Source organism: Neopsephotus bourkii, unplaced genomic scaffold (assembly GCF_033783945.1).
Source record: "Neopsephotus bourkii isolate Nb327-2 ecotype Australia unplaced genomic scaffold, CSIRO-AGI_Nbou_v1 NB_53, whole genome shotgun sequence".
Lineage (NCBI taxonomy): Eukaryota > Metazoa > Chordata > Aves > Psittaciformes > Psittacidae > Neopsephotus > Neopsephotus bourkii.
The window spans coordinates 11,861,378-11,881,969 of record NW_026900570.1 but is presented as its reverse complement, the minus strand read 5'-3'; the positions used below and the strand labels follow the sequence as shown (position 1 = coordinate 11,881,969).

Sequence of the window (20,592 nt, the reverse complement as noted above, 5' to 3'; positions counted from 1 at the left end):
TTTCCCCCCTGTGTGTGTTTCCTGACAAACCTATAACATAATCCATGAAGCTGATGCAGTGATCAGTGTTTATAATAATTTTAACACATTCAGTAAACAAGTCACAAAGGTATATTTAGCAACATTAAGGTGTTAGGCAAGCACACACAACAATGAGAAACGCAAATCCATTCTCTGTGTTTTCATTCTGTTTCTCTTGCCTGGCTTTTCTGAAGCCGTTGCTTCCCTGGTGTTTTTATTTTTCTGTCCTTCATTTTCTCCATTTCTTCCCTTCTCTGAAAGTCACTGCATTTTATTCTACACATAATAAATATACATATTTTCCATTTACAAATGATCTGTTTACATAGAATTAATATAAATATTTCACGTTTAGCTTAATCACGGACAATCTTCATTATCTCTATACCTAGGCACTTCTGTTTTAGATCTGGTATTGTGGGGTGATCTGCCGAAGTTACCAAAAAAGGTTAAAAACACCGGAATAAAAACAAGACCATGAAGAGCCCCAAACAAAATAACAAGGAACATGATCTTGAAAAATGTCCTAAAGATGTAGGTTTTTGCTGCAGCCAGGACAACTACTCCTAATATTGTAGAAACTGCACCTTGTAATACTGGGTAACCTAGGAGGGACAGAGCGTCAATTGCCCTGTTGTTGGCTGATGACTCTCTACTCACAACGAAGGCATAGGAAACATGAGCAGAAAAATCCACTGAAAACCCTATGCAAATGACCAGATTGATCATGGATATGGAATCTAGATTGACTTTCCAAAACGTCATGAAGCCAGCAACACCAACTATAACAGAAGCTATAGCAAAAGTCACCCACAGGCAACACAATGGGTTGGGAATAAGCAGAAGGGAGACAACAAGCATTGCCCCAGCAGCAACGACGACATTCTGGATGGTGTTCTGCACTATTACCAGGTACTGATCATAGTAGATGAACGCTGGGTGGTACACTATTAATGGAATACTGCACTTCTCGGCTGTCTCTCTCAACTGAGTTACAAGATTCTTCTCATCAATGGCTGAGGTCACATTCACCGTCTGGATGAAGAAACGTGAAGCTTCTATTTTATCGTGAGTCTTGTTAATGTCCCACTCAAAAGTCTGAACATACTGGAACAGTTCAGGTAAGTTACTAATGAAGATATCCTTATCATTTATATTTAGTGACTGTTGTTTGGCATATTCTGTGTATGCCCTTAGCCATGACTGTGAAAAATTCTTATCTACGTAGGAAATGCCCTCTAAATCCTGTGTGCAGTTCTCAATGCTAAGACGAACAGTCTCATTCCAGTAATCTACGCTTTCAGTAACAACAACCATGACCCTGGGCCCATATGCTGAGAAGTATTTGTCATTGTCATCATAGTATGGAATAACGTAAGAGTCATCATTTGCCAGGTTTCGAAGATCGATACCTTCCCTGATCTGAGTACATCCATAAATACTGCCACTCAAATACACTCCGTACAGCAACACCACAAGTGGCTTGATCCATTTATTTGTTAAAAAAGGGCCATAATACTTTGTGAAGAACACGCTCATTGGATGTTCACTTTCTGGCTGAGATGACTGCCCAGAGCAGTTGCCTATACAGCAAGCACTGTACAGGCAGGACTTCTCAGCCTGGTCTTTACCTACTCCCACAGGCATACAAGTTAGCCAGTGACGGTTTCCTTGCTCCCTTTTATGATTTAATACAGTAATTGCCCCAAAGAAGGTCATGGTATATATATAGCAGAAGACAAAGGCAGTGCCTGTATAGAGGCAAAATGATCTTACAGATGGGAAAGCAGTCCAGGTGCCAATGAAGAAGGCCAAAACATCTGTGAGGGTGGTGATGGTCACAGAAAGTGCTGCTTCTGAGTAGGTCTCAGCCAGCAGAGATTTAGCATCGGATTTGTCTTTCTTTCTTAAACTTTGTTCCCAGGAAGCGATCATGATGAACATGTCATCAACACCAACTCCTGCAAGAGCAGAAAACATTAACGCTGCATTGCAAATGGCAACCTCCACTAACACCCAACACAAGTACAAAATACTCACTTTTGAGTCGGCATAAAATGTTGGAAAAGAAAGCTAGGCTATTGACATTGCTGTAGTGCTGAAGTAGGGGGCAAAATCCTTTGTGTGTAGCTGAATTTATTACATTTCAGAAACTCCTGGTGGCCTGTTGTGTGTCGATCCTTCACCCTACTCTGCTGAAGGACTGAGCACACCTAGTCCAGCTCTGGTATGTGTGTTGTACCTGCTGCCCAGGTGTCCAGTGATGTAGATTTAAATGAATCCTTTATTCCGATGCTCAACTATCCTCATCACTGGAAGTGTCCCCCATTACCTCTGGAATCTTTTTTATCACCATAGCAAATTAGATAATGTTTTGCTCTGCCTTCAGCAGACAGGGAGGACAGTTGCTACCATATGGAAGAACAGTGATCCCAGTTTTCCAGTGGTTCGTTTATTCATGCATTCTGCTCTCCACTTGCCTTCTCTCCAGTTTATCTTTGAACATTTATTCATTATTTGTTATTCATTTATCTTCACATTTATATTGTTGTGCTCACATATATTACCTACAGAGTCCTGGGAAATCCTGCCTGGAAGAATGGATCCTGGGCTAGAGTTTTTGCTAAGACACAGGAGTAAGTCAGCTGCAGCTCAGAAAGGAAGAGCCAATGTGCTTCTCTCAGCCCTGCTAACAATTGAGATTTTAATCATAGACCTCTCGACATTTAGCCAATGTTGCTCTATCAAGGGCTCTTGTATTCCCTGAAAATTAATCACACAAAAAAGGAAAGCGAGACCATGTGAACAGAGGAGCAAGCATAGATTATATAGCTAAGCATAAAAGAATGAAGTCACTATCTGCTGCCTGAACAGGCAATTGCCAGTAGATATGCAAAGATGAATTAGGCAGCACATCTAAAGGTACAGCTGGATGGCAGCAAGCAGGCTGCTTCCAGAAAGCAGGCAGGCTTCAAAGCAATTCATCTAAAGTACTGATAATTTGTTTGCTTTAATGCAAGGAAAAGTCTGCATGTTAGTTACAAAGATCCGAAGAGACTCGCGTAAGCCCTTTCCCAAGTATACAAAGGGTCTTTCTGAAGTGTATATCTTCTGTAATTGGTAAGCAAACAAAAGCAAATACAAAATGCATTTGATTTATGCAGGAAATAAATGCGTCGTCCCAAGGAGCATTTGCATTAGACATCTAGTATGATGCAGAGCCTCTATCATCCCAGGAGTTTCGTGTGCTTTCCTCTGCATGAGACCAAGACCAAGAAAATATCATATGCCTTTATCATATAGGAGACCAGTTAAGGATTTTAAAAGCAGTAATTTATTTGCAGCAACATTATCTAATGTTATTTGGAAAGTTCAGCACTGGCTGTGAAGCAGTCTGCAAACATGATGTGATGGTACTTCCTTGCATTTTTTGGGGGGGAGCTGATGGCATGAATGGTGCATCACTTCAGCTGTATAGCTAAATGAGACTGTTAAGTACATGGTCATTATATCGCAGAGGAAATGTCACATCTTAACAAAACAAAATGGTTTTCTTATATAAAATTACAAAGTCCTGCTCATTGCTTAAGCCATATTCAGGGCCCAAGTTTATCCCACCAAAGACTACACTCTAAAAATGGGATACAAAGACTCATGGTAACTTATTCCCCGTATTCACTTCATAATACAGGTATGGGTTAAGTCAGTTCTAGTGTAACATGAGCTGCATGTTGGCCACATGTTCATGGTGCTGCTGTTCAGCCATCCTGAAGCTGAGTAACAGTACAGAATTAGGGAGTTCTCACTGAACTGCAAAAAGAGGTGGCCAGGAGGTGAATGGTTTGGGGAAGACCTCTGCACCTGCTTAAATTTCTGACAAATAGAGCAGTCTCATAGAATGGTATTACAACAAACTGGTTTGGAGTAGACAAACTTATCCAGAGCTAATGAGATATGTAAATATGGCATATGTATTGGGGAGTGCGTGGTGTCCCTGCCCATGTCAGGGGGGTTGGAACTTGGTGATCTTAAGGTCCTTTCCAACCCTAACTGTTCTATGATTCTGTGAAATGGTTATAGTACACCTACAGAAAACGGCAGTGACAGAACCTGGTTGAGCTCACCTCACGTATTAGCACTAACTAAATAAGTAACTACTCATCATGGCTAAATTACCAGGGATACTAGAGCAATTCCAGAAGTGCTAACCTTACCAACCCCTCGTTTATAGCTTTCATGCCGTAGCAGTAGGACTAGGGCAGGCATCGGTTCTGGGGAAGAGCTGCCCTTCTGCCGTAGCCCAGCTGCAGTCCCAGAGTGGGTATGCTGAACTAAGCAGCGCCCTTGCCTGCAGGAGCTGAGCGTCTCCTCCCCTCACTGCAGGATGGAGCTGCATACGACCTGATGCTCACATGAAGTAAGAACCATACCGCCAGGTTGTTTTAACTCTGCTTTAGTCTTGATATCTGAATGCGACTCACTTTTTCTGCTTACCTAGAATAAGAAATGGTGCGTTTGCTACTGTGATCACAAACGGCACTCCACAGAAGAGCAGCAATCCAAAGCTGCTTAATACAGCTAAACCGGCAGAAATCACTCCAAAGCATGCAAGCCAGACATTATTTCTTATACAGCTCAGTCTGAAAATAGTTTAAAGAATATATTAGTTACATGTCAAATATTTCACCAAGTTGTTTGCATTACAAGTGCACAGGTATCAGTGATAACCTTTATGTGCAGAGAACTCTTGATAAAAGCTTCTGGGAGGTGTGAGCATTGGATAAGATTAACTCATGCAGGAGATGCTAAATACATTATTAATGCTGGCCAGTTACGTATGTAAGTGTAAAGATGTGTACCAGTCTTTGCATCAATAACAAGAGAGCTGGCAAAGGAAGATATGTGAGCTCTTGCTGTTAAGAGGTCAGATTTAGGGTGACCCGAAAAAATGAGAAGTTTTAGAAGCTGTGTCCTTTTGCATGGGTTCTTGGTGTGGCATCACTGTAGTAAAGAAACATCTCCCAGGCAGTAAGTGCTGCGTAGAGAATCTTTCTTTTCAGACAGCCATTTGCTAAGACGCTCCCAAGAACTGGCTCAAGGATTCCTCAATAAATGCTCCCCGTGGGAAACTTCGCACCACACTGAGGGGGTAAAGGGTTACTTCTTGCCTGGTCAGTAATGTTCTCCAGAAATGTACCATTTCTGAGCTGTAAGAGACTCACATTCAAGGCAAGAAGTGTGTGTTGGTGAAACCACCCTTACTCTGTCTATGCTCATAAATGGCCGTGTGTGAGGCAGTTGATATCCAGAAATCATACAACCTAAGGGCATGATGCTTGATGCAAGCACTAAACCAATAAGCCCACCTTCTGAGTACTTTCTTTCTCAGGCACAGCTGTAGCGTTGTCAAATGTGCAATGGTTCACCCTCCACCAGCACAAAGAAGGGGCAAGCTGAGTTCTCTGTGGGGAGCAGGTAAAGGCTCAGACTCTCCTAGCAAGCAGAATACCTAAAGCTGTACCCAGACTTGCAGTGATCTATGAAGCTTGTGCTCATTCAGCTGTACTCTAACTGAGCAGGTGGCAGAAAAAGTGTGCAAACAGATCTTAACATGGCATACTTCCTCCTCCCCCTCCCCTGTGTCCTTCCCCTTTTTAACTGACCCTTGTGAGCAGGATGAGGATAGAAGCTATGAAAGTAGCAGAACAACCTTAGGAACAGCACGACTTATTTCTTCCCTCCCCCCAGATTGCAACTTTTCTGCATCTATTTGGTGAATGTCTCCACATACTAAGTTGAGTTGTTAAGTTTTATCCAACAGAAGTACTTGTGCAGATTCTGCAGCTGCCAAGATGTCCAGATCATGCTGTTGTACCCCCCCCCCCGCACAGGGTAAAGTAGAACCTGGTCATAATTCTAACTGTTTACTTTGGCACAGTGTTTTTCAGTGCCAAAGCTGCAGCACCTCAGGTCTCTTCAAAAGGTAAAGTATAGGGGGTTCAGTTTAAATAGTTCCAAAACCATTACTACGAAAAGGATTCTTATGAGGTGGGGACTACAGAAATGACTGATAGCTTCAGAGAACAGACAAATGGGAGAAGGGCTTTTTACAAGGGCATGTAGTGACAGTACAAGGGGGGAATGGGTTTAACCTGAAAGAAGAGAGATTTACATTAGACATTGGGAAAAAAATTCTTCACTATGAGGCGTGGTGAGACATTGGAATATCCTTAGCTTAAAAGGTATTTTACCTTAGGCAGGAGACAACTGAAAAAGTTATTGTCAACAAATAAGTTATGGAGATGAGTGGGATCACACTCTTGGTGTTTCCCTCAAACTCCAGTTGTCTGGACAGCGAGGTGAAGTAAGTCACCTGTTAAAACAAGAAGGAAAGAAATGATGAAGCACTTCTACTCTTTTTCTTGGTGTATACACACATGCACAGGCAACACTAAACATCGTGCTGGTGCTCAGGCTCTTGCAACCTTCACGCCATCCTCGCTCTTCCCTCCACCCTCTCCTTTCCTTTCCGACGGTGGGGCTGCTGGGGCACTTCTGATCTCGGCGGTCCCCTCACGCCTGCACCCTCCCCTTTGCTACCTGAATGGAGGTGAAGTTCATGGCCGCCAGGTCCGACGGGGCGTCCTGCAAGAAGTCTTCCAGCCACCTCCTGCTCTTCGCCGCCTCGGGGCCGTCCTCCCGCAGGTAATACACCAGCTTCAGCGCCCGCGCCGACAGCACCCGCCCTCTGGGGTCCGTCCGCACGCCGCCCAGCGCGGTGCCCAGGAAGAACGGGTCGCTCCCGGGGAAGGTGAGCTCCCCCAGGGCGGCCGCCTCCGCGTCGCCCAGCATCGGCAGCAGCGGGCTGGGGCTGAGGCAGACGCCGTCGCTGCGGGCGCAGACTTGCTCGTAGCCGCGGTCGCGCATCGCCTTGTCCAGCTTCTGCACATCGTGCCGCTCCGTCGCGGCCAGCACCGAGCTGTCGTCCACCGCCACAGCGATGAGAGAGGCGTAGGCACCCTCGGTGGGCAGCTGCTGGATGGAGAAGCGCTCCAAGTCGTTCGTGGGGAAGTGCTGCCGCACGAAATCGCGCTCAGCCTTGGCGGGCCCCCCGGTTGGTGTGAACTGCCCCTCGATGTCGTTTGCCTGCCGCTGCTGTAAGAAGAGGAAGCCGGAGCCCAGCCCGCCCGACAGCAGCAGCGGCACCAGCACGAAGGGCCAGGGGCAGGCAGCCACGCCGCTCCCCAGCCTATCGAAGAGCCGCCTCAGCGGCCGCTCCAAGCAGTTGGTGTTGCGGTAGGAGCAGCCCTCCCCGGGATGCTGCGGCCCCGCCATGGACCAGGCGGGAGCTCGGGTTGCCGGCTCGCCTCCGGCCGGGGCCCCCCGCTGCTGTCTCCTGCGGCGAGGTGTCCTGCAGCGCCGTTGCAGAGCCGCCTTCTGCCCGACGGGGCCGCGGGGGCAATGAACGTTTTACAGCGGCGCGGCCGGGGCCGTCCCCTCTCTGACTCACAGGGTACGCCGTCGCCTCCCCGGGGCGGGCAGGCGGGGATACGATGCTCCCCCATCCGCGCCGAGGCCAGGGCTCGGGTCTCCAAAGGGCATGCCCCGCGGTGGGCTCGGTACCGGTACAGCGCCCATCGTTCGGAGCGCTGGCCGGAGCCCGGTTCCGCTGCCACGCAGGCTCTCTCCTGTGGGGCAGGCTGCAGGTACCGAGCTGCTGTGCACGGCCCTGCACCGTGACTTCATCCTCCAAACTTAATATAGTTGAGTCAGAGAACCATGGGATGGTTTGGGTTGAAAGGAACCTTAAAAATCAGGTAGTTCCACCCCTTGTTACAGGCAGGGACACCTTCTGTTAGACCAGATTGCTCAAAGCCCCTTTCTTTACTGTTTTCCCCGAATCTGCTGCAGCCACTACTTCATAGAATCATATAATTTGGGGGGTTGAAAGTGACCTTTAAATGTTGTCTAATCAAACCCTTCCAATGGGGGAGCAGCCCCTTTCCACATAACTTTACATCAGGCTGCCCCAAACCCCATGCAGCCTGCCCTTGAACACTCTCAATGGCAACACCTTGGACACCTTCTGTGAGTTTTAATTAGAATTGTCTTGTGAGGTAACAGAGAGTTCAGTTTTGCATGTCATCTGTAGCTACCAAGGACCATTTAATTTCTGAGAAAGGCAATAAATACATTTTAAGGGAGTTGTCACTAAAGATTATTCTGCCTGGGATCAAAACATAGAAAGTAGTGATGTATGTCTTGCTGTGTTTTCTCTCTTGGTAAACAAGTTTACGGAGCGGGAAAGTGAGAGCTGAAGATACGAAAGACTTTGAAATGAGGTTTAGTGGTTGCAATGGACAAGCCACAAAAATCTCTGCAGTACGCCAGAGCTTTGTGCAGTAACAAGGATAGCATCTTCCACAAGCCAGAAAATACCCTGCGCCTCTGTGATCTCAACACTGGTAAGTGACAGTGATCTGAGTGCCCTCTGGCCAAGGAGAACATTGAGCTCGGATGTGATGCTTGTGGAGAGGTGCCCAGCCAATTAGCTCATGCCTCACAGGCAGGCACTTCTAGCTCTCCTTTGAAAGAAGCAACTCTGTCCTGCTCTCCTTCTCTCTTTGCAACTCCTCCTAGTACTCCCAAAGAAAAGTTGTAGGTGTTACTTCTCCCTTATTCTACGGAGGCAGGCTCTGAGCAGTGTTACACATCTCCCATTGTCCCAGCGTTTAGCACAGGCTGGATCCTGGTGATTCTCTTTTCCATGTGCAGGTGTTCTGAGACAGGTACATCGGTTCTGAATTTCTCTGTTGGAGAGAGATACTGAGAAGCTGTTTCCCAGTGCTCCTCCTACCTTGTTGAAATCTAAGTTTTTAATGGATCTGACCCCAGACTGTTAGTGTCTCCCACACACTGTTCTCATTTTCCTCGAATAGATTTATATCATGTTAGGGCAAAGTTGTGGTTTAACCCCAGACAACAACTAAGTACTGCACAGCTGATCGCTCACTCCACCCTCAGTGGGATGGGGAGAGAATGAGAAAAGTTGAAGTGGGAAAACTCATGGGTTAAGATAAAGACAGTTTAATAGCAAAGTAAAAGCTGCACATGCAGGTGAAACAAAGAATTCATTCACCACTTCCATGGGCAGGACATCTCCAGGAAAGCAAGGCTCTGTCGCTCGCAATTGTTACTTGGGAAGACAAACACCAGCACTCCAAACATCCCCCACATTCCTTCTTCTCACAGCTTTATATGTTGAGCATGGTGTTGTATGGTATGGGATATCCCTTTGGTCAGTTGGGGTCAGCTGTCCCTGCTGTGTCCCCTCCCAGCTTCTTGTGCACCCCCAGCCTCCTTGCTGGTGGTGTGAGGAGTGGAAAAGGCTTTGACCCTGTATAAGTGTGACTCACCAGTAATGAAAACATCCCTGTGTTATCAACACTGTTTTCAGTACAAATTCAAAACATCACCCCATACTAACTATGGAAAAATTAACAAACCAGCACAAGTAACAGCTCTTCACATAGGTGGGATCTGTCCTCAGTAAAAAAGGGGGTAGGCTTTTTGGTGTTATGTAGACACTTGAGTTCTTGTCAAAGAGTTACCCAGCTGGAAAAGGTCACCTCTCTTACTGGAGATAACTCCAGAGAAAAGTAGACCTGTGTCTGGGAATAAACTACAGACACACACCTATTCCCCTAGACAGGCAGCAAGACAACTTCTAGGATAAGCTGATGGGGAGGTAGGAAATAGAATCACAGAATCATAGAATCATAGAATAGTTTGGGTTGGAAGAGCCAACTTCTAAGTTGGCCAACTTCTAAGAAGCCAGCATCTAAGCTCTTCTAAGAACTGAGAGGCCGCAATAAGATCTTCCCAGAGTCTTCTGTTCTCCAGGCTGAACAACCCCAGCTCTCTTAGGCTTTCAAAATAGCCCGGTGGAAGGAGCTGTCTGATCAGGGTACCCAGTATTGTTGGCACTGGTGAGTGCCGTTAACTCTGAGAGGTGGGGGTGGCTCCACCAAGTCTCAATTCAGAGTGACCTTCAAGCATGAGGTATGTTCCAGTCTTCTGTCCAAGAATCTGGTTTCTTGTCCTTGTTCCCTGGCCTATTCTTGCATTTTATATTGACTTCTAATAGAATTAAATCTGAAATACTCCTTGGAGCAGGGCCAGGAACTGGACTACAGGACTTCCATCAAGTCAAGCTTTCCTGTATGTTTGGATGAAGGTCCAACATCCCTCCTCATTGCATTCTCTGGAAGTTTAAAAGTGAGATTCTGGCAAATTACTGTTTGGATGCTCTCAGTGAGGTAGCAGTGGCAGTGACTGCAGTGAACCCGGGGTTTGAGCTCAGCTCATCCCTGCTTGCGGGCTTCTGAGCCCAGGAACACCAAAGAGCAGCCTGCAGCCCTGGCCAGTCCTGGCAGTGCTTGGCACCCAGTCAGCCATGAGCTTTCACAGGAGATTGAAAGGCTGTAAGGAGCATGGTGACCAGGAGCATAGTGCAGCGGTTCGTGTCAGGAGGTCTATGCAGGCTACACAGTATCTCAGGGAAGTACTAAGTGCTCTAAGTTCTGTCATAGTGGTGAGCACTTGACTCAGAGCCAAAACCGTGTCTGGAGAAGTCTGATGTTTCCACTCAGACACAAGTGGTAAGGAAAGAGATATCAGTACAGGGGTACCCTGTGATGGATGCCCAGATAACTCTTCTGGAGGTAAAGATAGTACCTGCACAAAATATGCACAAGTTGAGGACCTGTTGTGGCAGTTGGCAGAACAACAAGAGACAGTGGATAGGCTGCACAGTATAGGGGGGCTGAAATAGAGAGAGATACATGGCTTCTCAACCATGTACCTACAGAGGACACTGCTGAGTCTCAGGCACCTTGGACCCTAGTGACCCCCCAAAACAGGGCTCTGACTCAATGCCCGCCCTCCAACATCCAGACCTATAACAGGTATGATGCTTTGAAGGCTTTAGATATGCACAAGCAAGGCCCTCAAGAAGAGCCTGCACCAGCAGTGCATGGTGGTTACCGTAAGAAGAAACACTGAGGGATCATAATGGACAAATCACTGTTGAAGGGCACTGATGTGCCCATCCGCTGGCCTGATAGGGAGTTGCAAGAGGTCTGCTGCTGACCAGGCTCAGGATCTGTGATGTTGCTCAGAGGGTTCCCCGACTTGTAAAGAGCATGGACTACAACCCGATGTTACTTTTTTATGTGGGTACAAATGACTCAGAAAGCCAAAAAATAGGTAGGATCAATGAAGACGATAGAGCCCTATAGCAAGGCAGGTGAAAAACACTGGTGCCCAAATCATCTTCTTGTCTATCCTACCTGTTAGTGAAGTGGGGACAGCCAGAAGCAGACCCATAGGGCAGATCAGTGACTTGCTTCATGGCTGGAGCTGTCAAGAAGGTTTTGGCTTTTATGACAGTGGTTTGTGCTTCAATGATTGTAGACTGACATGGAGGGATGGGATCCATCTGTCTAGAAGGGGCAAGAGAATCTTTGGGCACAGGCTGGCCAATTTGGTGAACAGGCTTTAAAATGAAGGACTCAGGTGTTGGGGTCCAGAGGGGCAATACTCATGCCAGTGCTTCCTACTGGGGAGTAGATCTTGCCAACCAGTGCAGTGAGAGATGTTCCTTGACTACCTCTCAATACAAGGAATGAAGGGCTAACCACATTGAGAGTGTTTATGGTTCTGGTTAATCCTCTTACACACTTTCTAGGGAACCTGACTGTGAAATTACCTCTCTTAAGTGCTTGTATACAAAGGTGCATAGAATGGGAAATAAACAGGATGAACTGGAAATCTATGTGCGGTCACAGGGCCATGTTCTCACTTCAGTTATTGAGTCATGGTGGGATAGCTCACATGACTGGAATGCTGTCTTGGCTGGCCATGTATGCTTAGAAAGGACAGCTTAGGGAGATGAGTGGTGGAGTTGCTCTCTTGTGGTGGAGAGCAACTGGAATGCATTGAGCTCTACCCAGGAACAGATGAACGACTTGATAGTCTATGGGTGAGAATTAAGGGACATGCTAATAGGGGGGACACTGCTGTGGGTGTTCATTATGGGCCAGCTGTCCAGGAGGAGCAGGTTGATGAGGCCTTCCATGGGCAGCTGGAAATGGCCTCACAGTCACAGGCCCTGGTTACCCTGGGGGACTTGAACCACACAGATGTCTGTTGGAGGGATAGCACGGCCCAGCACAGAGAGCCCAGGAAGTTCCTGCAGATGGCTGAAGACAACTTTGTGATACAAGTGGTGGAGAAGCCAACGAGGATGGGGGTGTTGCTGGACCTTGTACTTCTAAGCAGGAAAGACTGGTTGAAGATGTAAAGGTTGGGGGCAGCCTTGACTGTAGTGATCATGAGATGGTGGTACTCAGGATCCTCCCTGGGGGAAGCAAAATAGGTAGAAAGTTGGGTTAGGGATAGATCAGACAGACTTAACGCCCATAAATCCATAGGAATTGACGGGTTGGGTGCACCCATGGGTGCTGAGGGAGCCGGCAGAGGTTGCTCTCCCTCTCTCCATCATCTTTGAAATATTCTGGAGAGCGGGAGAGGTGTCTCATCATCGAATCATAGAGTCATAGAACAGTTAGGTTTGGAAAGGACCTTAAGATCACCTAGTTTCAATCCCCCCTGTCATGGGCAGGGATACGTCACAGTAAACCATGTCACCCAAGGCTCTGTCCAGCCTGGCCTTGAACACCGCCAGGGATGGAGCATTAACAGCTTCCTTGGACAACCCATTCCAATGCCTCATCACCCTCAGAGTAAAGAGTTTCCTCCTTATATCCAATCTAAACTTCCCCTGTTGAAGTTTTACCCTGTTACCCCTTGTCCTACCACAATAGTCCCTGACGCAGAGTCCCTCCCCAGCATCCTTATAGGCCCCCTTCAGATACTGGAAGCCTGCTATGAGGTCTCCATGCAGCCTTCTCCAGGGTGAACAGCTCCAGCTTTCTCAGCCTGTCTTCATACGGGAGGTGCCCCAGTCCCCTGATTATCATCGTGGCTCTTCTCTGGACTTGTTCCAACAGTTCCATGACCTTTTTATGCTGAGGACATCAGAACTGTATGCAATATTCCAAGTGAGGTCTCATGAGAGCAGAGTAGAGGGGCAGGATCAGCTCCTTCGACCTGCTGGTCACGCTCCTTTTGATGCAGCCCAGGATATGGTTGGCTTTCTGGGCTGCGAGTGCACACTGAAGCCAGCTCATGTTCATTTTCTCATCAACCAACACCCCCAAGTCCTTCTCCGCAGGGCTGCTCTGAATCTCTTCTCTGCCCAGCCTGTAGCTGTGCCTGGGATTGCTCCGACCCAGGTGTAGGACCTTGCACTTGGCATGGTTAAACTTTGTGAGGTTGGCATCAGCCCACTTCACAAGCGTGTCAAGGTCCCTCTGGATGGCATTCCTTCCCTCCAGCGTATCAACCGAACCACACAGCTTGGTGTCATCAGCTGTCCACGTCAGTGACAAAAATGTTGAACAAGACTGGTCCCAACACCAATTCCTAAAGGGCAACACTTGTTACTGGTCTCCAGCCGGACATTAAGCCATTGACCACAACTCTGCTTGCGGCCATCCATCCAGTTCTCTATCCACTGAGTGGTCCACCTATGAAATTGATGTCTGTCTAATTTAGAGAGAAAGATGTCATGTGGGACAGTGCCAAATGCTTTGCACAAGTCCAGGTAGATGACATCAGCTGCTCTTCCCCTGTCCATCCGTTCCATATCACTATCATAGAAGGCCACCAAATTGGTCAGGCAGGATTTCCCCTTAGTGAAGCCATGCTGGCTGTCACCAAGCACCTTGGTTTTTTTTCATGTGCCTTAGCATGTCTTCCAGGAGAATCTGCTCCAAGATTTTGCTAAGCACAGAGGTGAGACTGACTGGTCTGTAGTTCCTTGGGTCATCCATTTTCCCCTTCTTGAGAATGGGGGTTATATTTCCCTTGTTACAGTTGTTGGGAACTTCACCTGACTGCCATGATTTTTCAAATATGATGGATGGTGTCTTAGCAACTTCATTCGCCAGCTTCTTTGGGACTCATGGATGGATTTCATCAGGTCCCATGGACTTGTGTGTGTTCAGGTTCTTAAGATGGTCTCAAACCAGATCCTCTCCTACAGTGGGCCTAAGGTCTTCATTCTCAGTCCCTGCGTCTGCCTTCCAAGACTTGGGTGGTGTTATCAGAGCCTTTGCCAGTGAAGACCGAGGTAAAGAAGTCATTGAGAACCTCAGCCTTCTCCAAATCCAGGGTAGCCAGTTCTCCTGATAGCTTCCAGAGGGGGCCTACATTGTCCCTAGTCTGTCATTTATTCGCTACGTACCTGTAGAAGCCCTTCCTCTTATCTTTTACATCCCTTGCCAAATTTAATTCTAACTGGGCCTTAGCTTTCCTAACCTGGTCCCTAGCTTCCTGAACAATATTCCTGTATTCTTCCCAGGCCACCTGTCCTCTCTTCTACTTTATATAAGCTCTTTTTTCCTTCTAATTTTCCCCAGCAGCTCCTTACCCATCCAAGGAGGTCTTCTGGCCCTCCTGCTGCACTTCCTTCTAGTCGGGATGCAACACTCCTGAGCTTGTAGCTGGTGATTCTTGAATATCAACCAGCACAAAGTCAAGCATGACACCTCTCCTTGTCAGTTCCTCTATTATTTGCAAAAGGAAGTTGTCTTCCACACTATCGAGGAACCTCCTGTATTTCTTGTGCTGGGCCGGCCAACAGATATCAGGGTGGTTGAAGTTCCCCATGAGGACAAGGGCCTGTGAGCGTGAGGCTGTTCCTATATGTCTATAGAGTGCTTCATCCACAGAGTCCTCTTCATCAGGCGGTCTATAACAGATCCCCACAGTAATGTCCACCAAAGCTGTTCTCCCTTTAAACTGACCCAAAAACTCTCTGTTGACTGTCCTCAGACAGAGTTCCATACTTTCCAGGCTATCACTGACATAAATGGCTACTCCCCCTCCCTGTCTGAAACACAAGAAGTTTCTCCTCAACATGAGGAAGAGCTTCTTGATATTCACGGTGGCAGAGCCCTGGAACAGGCTGCCTGAGGAATTTGAGGAGTCTCCCTCTCTGGAGACATTCAAAACCTGCCTAGACGCATTCCTGGTTAACCTGCTTCTGGTGGTCCTTGCCTTGGCATGGGGGTTGGACTGGATGATCTGCAGAGGTCCCTTCCAACAGTAATGATTCTCTGATTCTGCGATTCTTCCTCATCTTTATATGCTGAACACAATGTCATACAGTATAGAGTATCTCTTGAATCTGCTGGAGTCAGCTGTTTCAGCTGTGTCCTCTCCCAACAACATGTGCACCCCCAGCCTGCCTGATGGTGGTTTGTGTGAGGAGCAGAAAAGACCTTGATCCTGTGTAAGAGCTGCTCAGCAATAATTAAAACATCCCCATGTTATTTACAGTGTTTCCAGCATAAATATAAAACAAAGCCCTTTACTGGCTGCTATGAAGAAAATTAACTCTACCCTAGCCAAACCCAGCAGAACTGTCATTTGGTGGGTAGGTCCACTTTAAGACCTTGGTGGTGGACACTCAGCTACCTGATAGGTTCACTGCCTTTAGCAGTGAATCCAGAAGCTAAAGGTAGGTGGCTAAAGTCCCCTATTTGGATGAGGAGACAAGAGCTTCAGAAGGCTGAACAACAGCTGAAGAGATTAAGAATAAGGAATAAGTCCTATTTACCACTGAACAAGAGAAAATTACGGCTCTGTGTGGCACCAACCATTCATGTTTTGCATACCTTACTTCAGGCTGTAGATGGAGAATTCAGTGTACATGGAATTAAGAAGAGGTGAACATCAACTCGTAAAGATGTACCACTTCTTCTTCTTATTGACTACAGCCCCTACCCAAGAAGGGCAGAACATGGCTGTGAGTCGTTTTAGCTGGGTGGTTACATAAGGAGAACAAAGAGGACACCAAGCAGGGAAGCAAAAAGGAGCTTGGCTTTGCAACCTGGAGGTTTATGTGGGAGATGGAAATGATGGATCCTAGGTCCAAATCAAGAGTAATGGTTTTATATGAAATAGTTGCTGACCCAACTAGCAAGATAACTCAGGGTAAAAAGTACAAAACATTCCTAGTTATTCCCTGGTGCCTAAAGAAGCATTGTAGGACAGGTTACTTGGAACCCCATTATGGTGGACATTGTATTTGCTGGCATGTTTCACCACCTCCAGTGCTAACCAGAAGAGCACTAAATTAATGTTAGCAGTGCTATATTTTGAAATGCTCCACCCATGTTGGTTGAGATAGGTGTGCTCTGGGCGAGCTAAAGCAGATTAAATTCATTGGACTGGCTATTGTGTCTGTCTAGAACTCCATAGGCTTGTCTAGAAAGTGCTGCTTACATTTTCAGGTCTCAGGGAACATATAAGCTGAAGACAGAGGAATCCTGTCAATTCCTGGATTAGTGACAGGTATGTGAGCAAATTTATTTATTTGAAATGAAATGTGTTTATTAAGTGCTTAGCATTCCCTGAAATCTTGAGGTAGCTCTTGAAATCTTTATTTGGATACAGGCTGTGTTGTTTTCCTATTGACAATAATAGATGAACACATGCTTTAGAAAACAAAAATAATCTTTGTTGGTGTTCCAGCATGGACTATAGAAAATATAAGGGTCATTGCATGTAGGTATCTATACCGTTGAATGGCTTTTTTAGGTAAGTCAATTTTGTTCTGCTCTCATTTACTAACATGTTTTTGAGCCTCACTAAAACTTTTCCTTTCAACTTTTCACTTGAGCAGGGCCATTAAACCAGATGGTCTCCAGAAGTCCCTTCTAACCTGAACCATTCTGTTATTCTATGAAAACTTGTATTTCCCACATCTTTTGTTGATATGCCATTCAGTCCTGTTTGCAGGAAAGCATGAAATCAGGGAGGCAAGCCCACAGGTGAGCCGAAGAGTCATCAAGTCTTTCTTCTGGGCTGTTGTTCACCTGTTTGTTTCTTGTCTTGGAGAAAGAGCTGTTAAGAACTATAAATAAATCCTGGAAGTGTAACCTGAACTGCGTAAGTCTGGAATGGATCTTGGTTTACTTTGCTGCGAGGCAATAAGACATAATACATTTTCGGAACTCTTCCATTAGTAAGAAACTGTCTCTTAGTCTGCCCACTTCTTAGTCGCATCACAGAGATATCTCTACAGGGCAGTGTTTATCTACATAGCCATGTATGTGAAGTTTCTTAGAAAAGTGAAATACAACATTGCTGCCTACAAGACTGGCAAAGCATCCTGTATATTTGGCCAGTTGGAAACTCCATTCAGTAGCACATATGTATATTTAAACAGAATTACCTGGCTGTCTCACCATTTGCATAACACCCTTACTAATTGCCAGAAGATGCAATTCCTGTGAAAGCTTGTTTGCTGTCTGTAATCTTGTGACAGTGTGCCAATCTGCAAAGACTGATAGATGCTTTTGAGCTGAGGTCTGTTACCATGTCTATAGGAACGAGGAAGAAAAAAAGCTTCTCTTAAAGAACAGTTTTGAGTTGGTTGAGCCGTCAGTTGAAGACTCAGGCTACCATCTGTTAACAGTCAAATAGAGAGCTTCTGTTTTGTTCATTACTCTTCTGGTTACAGGCTAGATTTACATTTACATGATTTATTTTTGCATTAAAAACTGTAATTTTTCTATAACTTAATGCTGGGGAAAAGCATACATTATCTGCTTTTGAATATTAAGTGAAGTTGGTGAAGCACACAGAGGCAGCAGTGGTAAGTCCTGTGGATGGACACTGGATCCAGGCATATAGGGGGGTTCCTGGAGCCAGGGGAACCTGAGGAAGAGCACTAGGAGCTCTTGAGAGAGAAGCTGATGTGGCTTGGGTGTCGCCAGGAAAAATCGGGGGAAATTGAAATGGTCCTAGAGAGTGTGAGTTCCCGGGGGCGTGGTGACCAGAGTGTGAAAACAGGCATCGAGAGAGTGCCACAGTTTATGCATCCATTCATGCAGAAGGGCATGTGGTAAGTGCTGTGTACCCTGCCTGTAGGCCCACAGCCCCAGGAAGTGCTCCATAACGGTGGGCACTCACATCAAAGTTAAGAGCAGTGTTTCTACAGAGAAAGCCCCTGAGATGCCTAGTGTTTCCACTTAGGTAGAACTGGTAAGGAAGGAGGCTTGCGTACAGATGATAGGTTGCAGTGAGTGTCCAGACCCTTTTCCCATAGAAAAGGTAAGTACTTGCACAAGGGGTTTACAGGTTGAGAATCTGTTACATCAGGTGGCCAAGTTGCAGAAAACAGTTAAAAGGGTGTGTGGTATTACAGGGTTTGAGACAGAGATTGGTAAGTGGTTTCAGAACCATGTCTCTGTGGTGAACACCACAGAGAATGAGGCACCTTGGTCACAGGTGATCCACAACAGCAGTACTTTGTTTCAGTCCCCACCCTCCAGCGTTACAACCAGATATGAATCTTTAACAGCTGTAGACACCCATGAGAAACGTCTGCAAGGAGAAACTGTACCAGCAGTGGATATGACTCTGTCTTCCACTAGAAAGTAGGAGATGCCCTTGAGCCAGAATCTGGATGGGGTCAAGTATTTCCAAGCATGGCTAGGTGCTGTTGCTATATGCTGTACCTTGTGATACTGAAATCTGTACTGTTTCTCTTCTATGTATGGATCCTGTAATTATTCAATCATTGGCTGGCATTGGATATGACAGTAGGAAATGATGACTGCTCGTAGTGTGTTACTCTGTTAAGGGGCACTGAGGTACCCATCTGCCAGCTGAGAAGGGAATCATGAGAGGTGTGCTATCTTCTGGGAGCTAAGGTCCAAGATGTTGCTGAAAGGGTGCCAAGAGCATATACAACTATCCGGTGCTACTCTATTGTGTAGGTACAAAGGACACTGCAAGCTGGAACCTGGGCAGAATCAAGGAAGACTACAAGGCCCTGGAGGTGCAAGTGGAAAGTATTGGTGCCCAAGTTATCTTTTGTTCCATTTCACCAGTTAGAGGAAAAGGCACAGTCAGAAATAGATGTATAATGCAAATCAACTTCTGTCTTTGGGGTCTTGAGGGTTTTGGCTTTTATGACAATGGGATACTCTTCAATGACTATAGCCTGTTAGGGAGTGGTAGGATCCACCTGTCTAGAATAGGCAAGGGAATCCTTGGCATCAGGCTGGTCCACTTGGTGAGGCAGGATTTAAATTGGAGGAGTCTGAGGGGTAGGGTCCAAAATGACAATGCTCAGATCATTGCAACCAACTGGGGAATAAGCCAGGCCCACCATAGCAGCTACAAATGTTCCTTATCTGTGTCCCAAAATGAGAACCAGGAGACCAGGCACTTCAAATGTATATATTGCACGCAGCATGTGGGGCAACCAGGAGGAATTGGAGCTCTATGCCGAATGAGAAAGTTATGATATTGTAGGAATAACTGAAATACAGTGGGACAACTCCCATGACTGGAGGATTGCAATGGATGACTGTAGGCTTTTTCTTAAAGATAGGCAAAGAAGAAGAGGAGTAGGAGTTGCGCTCTATATTAAGGAGAACTTTGAATGTATAGAAGTCAACTATGATGATTAAGAAAACCCTATCAAATGCCTCCGGGTCAAGATCAGAGGAGTTGTCTCCAAGGAAGATCTTATAATATTCATCTGCTACTGCCCTCAAAACCAACAATGCTGAAAAGACAGAAATTCTCAACATTTTCTTCACCTCTGTCTTTACCAGCACTGTTGGCCTTGGGAACAAAAATCCAGATTGATGCAAACACAGACCCAGCACCAGGGAAGGAAGAGTTGGTCTGTGAACTATTATAGGTGCTTAAGCCCTACAGATCGATGGGCCCTGACACTCTCCACCTGAGGTTGTTAAAAGATCTGGTTGATGTCTCTGTGAGGCTGCTCTCCACAATCTTTGAGAAGTTGTGGAGATTGATGGACATTCCAGAAGGTTGGGAGAAGGCTAAGATACAGCCTCCTCCTAGAGAAACTGATGCATTATGGTATAGACAAGTGGTCTGTGTTGTGGGTGGGAACTTGCTGACTGGCCGCAAGCAGAGGATGTGGCAAATAGTTCCTGGCAACCTTTCACAGGTGGGGTCCTCCAGGGATCAATGATGAGCCCAATGCTGTTTAATATCTTCATAAGTAATCTGCCCAAGGAACTTGTGAATGCTCCATCCCTGGCAGTGTTCAAGGCCAGGTTGGACAGAGCCTTTGGCGATATGGTTTAGGTGAGGCATGTGAGGGGGTTTGGAACTAGAGGATCTTAAGGTCCTTTCCAACCCTAACTATTCTATGATTCTATGATTCTATGCATGTTTCCCCACCAGAAGACAGGAAAAACTTGATTGAAATAATGAAGACTAGGCAAATGAGTAGCTATTTCCCTATACATCTTGGCAAGATGTAATTGTTTAAAAACCTGCTGAAATACACAGATACTTTATTTGGAATTATCAAACATAGATTTAGATAGAACAACCCAAAAGTTTGCTTCAGAGGCAGGTACTGTAATGACGTGGACGACTAAGCAA

General features: G+C 46.2%; 1 protein-coding gene across 1 annotated transcript; it reads right to left on the bottom strand.

The window, feature by feature from the left end:
• Positions 1-62: 62 nt before the first annotated feature.
• Positions 63-7,486, bottom strand: LOC133210985 (patched domain-containing protein 3). Its single transcript, XM_061350951.1, has 4 exons — positions 6,622-7,486; positions 6,273-6,394; positions 4,516-4,661; positions 63-1,982 (listed from the first exon to the last, which is right to left on the bottom strand). Exons 1-4 carry the CDS (start codon positions 7,354-7,356, stop codon positions 382-384), a joined length of 2,604 nt encoding a protein of 867 aa, XP_061206935.1. The 5' UTR covers positions 7,357-7,486; the 3' UTR covers positions 63-381.
• Between the last annotated feature and the right edge of the window lie 13,106 nt (positions 7,487-20,592).